This window comes from Lactuca saligna, chromosome 7, assembly GCF_052625555.1.
Source record: "Lactuca saligna cultivar CGN05327 chromosome 7, ASM5262555v1, whole genome shotgun sequence".
NCBI lineage: Eukaryota > Viridiplantae > Streptophyta > Magnoliopsida > Asterales > Asteraceae > Lactuca > Lactuca saligna.
This window is the reverse complement of record NC_136423.1, coordinates 20,829,124-20,832,341: the sequence shown is the minus strand read 5'-3', so window position 1 is coordinate 20,832,341 and position 3,218 is coordinate 20,829,124. Positions and strand designations below refer to the sequence as shown.

Genomic DNA, 3,218 nt, shown 5'->3' with positions numbered 1-3,218 from the left:
TCCATACCCCCGTAATTAATTGCTTGGACATATAGTCTGCTGGCTTATTTTTAAGATTATGGAGACCTTCGATGACTTTACTCCATAGGCACGTGTTTTCAACTCTCAACCTCCACCACCATTTCGTTATTAGAGAAAGTTTGAGAGCCTTTCACGAACCCAATCCCAAGCTGCCATTTTCTTTGGGTGCTGTCACCTTTCCCCATAAGACCCAATTGATCTTCCTTGAATCCTCCGACCCACCCCATAGAAACCGTCTTCTTATTTTTTCCAGAGCCTTTAGGATACCTGTGGGAGCAATAAACAGAGAGAAACAGAATGTTGGGAGACTACCAAGGACAACTTTAGAAAGAGTTAGACGCCCCCTAAGGACAGATTTTTTGATTTCAAGCGCTTAGTCTTAATTGTAATTTTTCAATCACTGGTTTCCAATATTTTTTAACTTCATGTTTGCCCCCAACTGGAACCGCCAAGTAAGTGAAAGGAAGATTTGCAGGTTCACATCCTAAAGGTCTAGCAAGAGGTAGGACTTCTTGTGAGTAAACTCCAATTCCAAAAACTCGTGACTTTTTAAAGTTGACTTTGAGCCCAGATGATACATGGAAGCATCGAAGTATTCTAGCAAGGTTCTTGAATTTCTCTTCACTCCAATCCCCCACGAAGAGTGTGTCATCTGCGTAGAACAGATGTGACACAGTCAAGTCACTGTTCGGTATTTTTTTCCCCTGAAGATACATTTTCTGCATGCCTCTTTCATAGCAATATTTATGCTTTCTCAATAAAAATTGTTAACTTTATAACTTGGGAATTTTATATCCGTCAATAATAATAAGATGTGAATTAGGGGAATTACCTAAAGTCCTGAACATTGACAAGATTTAGTGAAGCTAACAAAAAGGGGAAGGTGTAGCCAAAAGGACTATTTGGTCAAATTTTAGAACAAAAAAGTGCCCCCTAAAATGAGTTTGATAGAATAAAGAACTTCAGAAAATCATCATTAAAAAATATTTTTTACACAATTAAAAGATGTTGGTAACCAACCCATACCATGTATCTATATACCAAGGCTCGTGAAACTATGGTTTAATCCCAATTTGGTTTGATTGCATCCTACGCTTCAAATCATGAAGCATATAACTCATTTCATGTCTTTATAAACCAAAAAGTTCCTCTGTTTTTAGGTTCATAGTAAGATCTACAACATATAATAGATGAAATATCATAGAAATTTAGGTTAGAAAGTTACCTAAGTTTAAAGTTCAAAATCAAGGATTAGCAGCGATGCTTGAAGTATGTTGCTTTCAATGAAATCAACAAATTGATAATCATAAATGCTATGCTAAAATAAAAAAAAATATAAAAAAAAAACATAAAATTCATAAAAAATATTATATTACCCTTTCCCTCTTTCGGTTGAAACAAAATACCAAGCAATAGCAAACAACAGTCGTCGATTTGAATCAGAATGATAGTTAATGGAGAGCAGATGGACCGATTAGTGACCATTGCCGCTCAAAACTCCAAGATTTCACTCTTCCGTCTTTACAAATAAAAAGTTTAGATCTTTACACAAAAGGTACCTAGTAGCAGAGGGCTATGAACACAGCGATGAATGGAATCCATTTGGCAAGAATATTGTTGGTGCTTAATGTGTTTCTTTGAAAATAGAGAAAGGTAGGGTGAGTTCGAAGAAGAAAGCGGCTACTACATATGAGAATGGGTTTTCTAGGGTATCAATTGGAGTGATTTACAAAGATATAGGGCGAGACGTATCAATTGAAGAATTATGGGTGAGGTAATTGCTTGTTTAGTGACTGATTTTACAACTGAAGGTAGTTAATTAGGGATTTCTAAATTCAAATCACAGCTAATCAAGGGAACGAGATTTGAGGATGATTAAATATTTAGAAGATAAATTCTTGATTTTCCGATTGAAATATGAAAATTGAAAAGGAAAACATTTGACTGGTAAATGAACATATAAGGCCAGAGGATAATATCGGAATTTCAATTTGATAAAATGAGCTGGACTATAAGCAAGAAAAAGGCTTCGAGAATGCCACGTGGCATTTGTGGTACTGTTTTATTAGAAGAGAATATACGAGGGCTCATGCGAAAATACAAATAATTTGTAAAAACGCGAAAATAAGAAAAACCTATGAGAGTGTGCCACGTCAACCTTATATTTTGGGCAAGAATCATCCAAATTTTGAACTACATGATGATAATCGGTGATAAATGAGAAATTGTTTCATATTAGCAAAACATGTTTTTTTGACTTTTTTATTATGAAAATTTGAATTTAAAAGTGGTTAAAGACGTGAAAAAAAAAGAGAGAAATAGTTATTAAAACCACATTTATAAATAAAGTACCATAACACACTCCTACGTAAACTTATTGTCTTTAATTTAATGTTAATAAGTGATCAACATTCGAATTGGCTGAAACATTCGGGTGTGTAGGATGTCATGTCAAGTATGTTGGATTAGTGTCTAAGTCCATAACTATTTTGGTATGTACTTGACCTGATGGTGCATGGTCCTTTTGGGTTGCCTTCACCAAAGCAACTTGATAGAATGAATTATGGAGAGAAAGGATTAAACATGATTTATTAATATATTATGGGAATAATATATTAAAGGAGAAATCATATTGTTTAATTAATATTAGTCAAGAATTAATTGATAATTAATTTTATGGCTAAAAGAGATTAATTAAACTTAAGGGACTGGAATTGTAATTATAAGATAATTGCAATTGGGCTATGGATTGCCTTATATTATAAGGTTGGACGAATTCTATGGGGAAACCCATTAGAAATCGTCCAAGGCCTTTAAGAAAGGAATCCATGGGCTGCTTAAGGCTTAAGCAGTCATATTAGGGTTTCCTAGTTTAAATCCCTAATAGCCTACATGTATAAATAGCACCCTTAAGCCCCAAAAACGTGGTGAACCTGTTCTCTAGGGTTTTGGACGATTTTGGGCAGCCTCCTTCTCTTCTCGTCTTCATCCTATTTCTCTTGGTGTTTGTGAACCATTAGAGGAGCGACATTTGTGAATCTAAGCTTTCTAAAGTCATTACAAGAAGGAATTGTGATTGTTATTGCTACATAACAATCAAGGTAATATCTTAAACCCATTATTATGTTAATATGGATTATCATATGCTAGATCTAGGGTTTATAGTCTTGGATAAATTGCATGTACAATAGAGAAAC

At 34.4% G+C, this 3,218-nt stretch overlaps 1 protein-coding gene across 1 annotated transcript; it reads right to left on the bottom strand.

Moving 5' to 3' along the window:
* Positions 1–386: 386 nt before the first annotated feature.
* LOC145006729 (uncharacterized) lies at positions 387–737 on the bottom strand. Its single transcript, XM_078965787.1, has one exon. It carries the CDS (start codon positions 735–737, stop codon positions 387–389), a length of 351 nt encoding a protein of 116 aa, XP_078821913.1.
* Between the last annotated feature and the right edge of the window lie 2,481 nt (positions 738–3,218).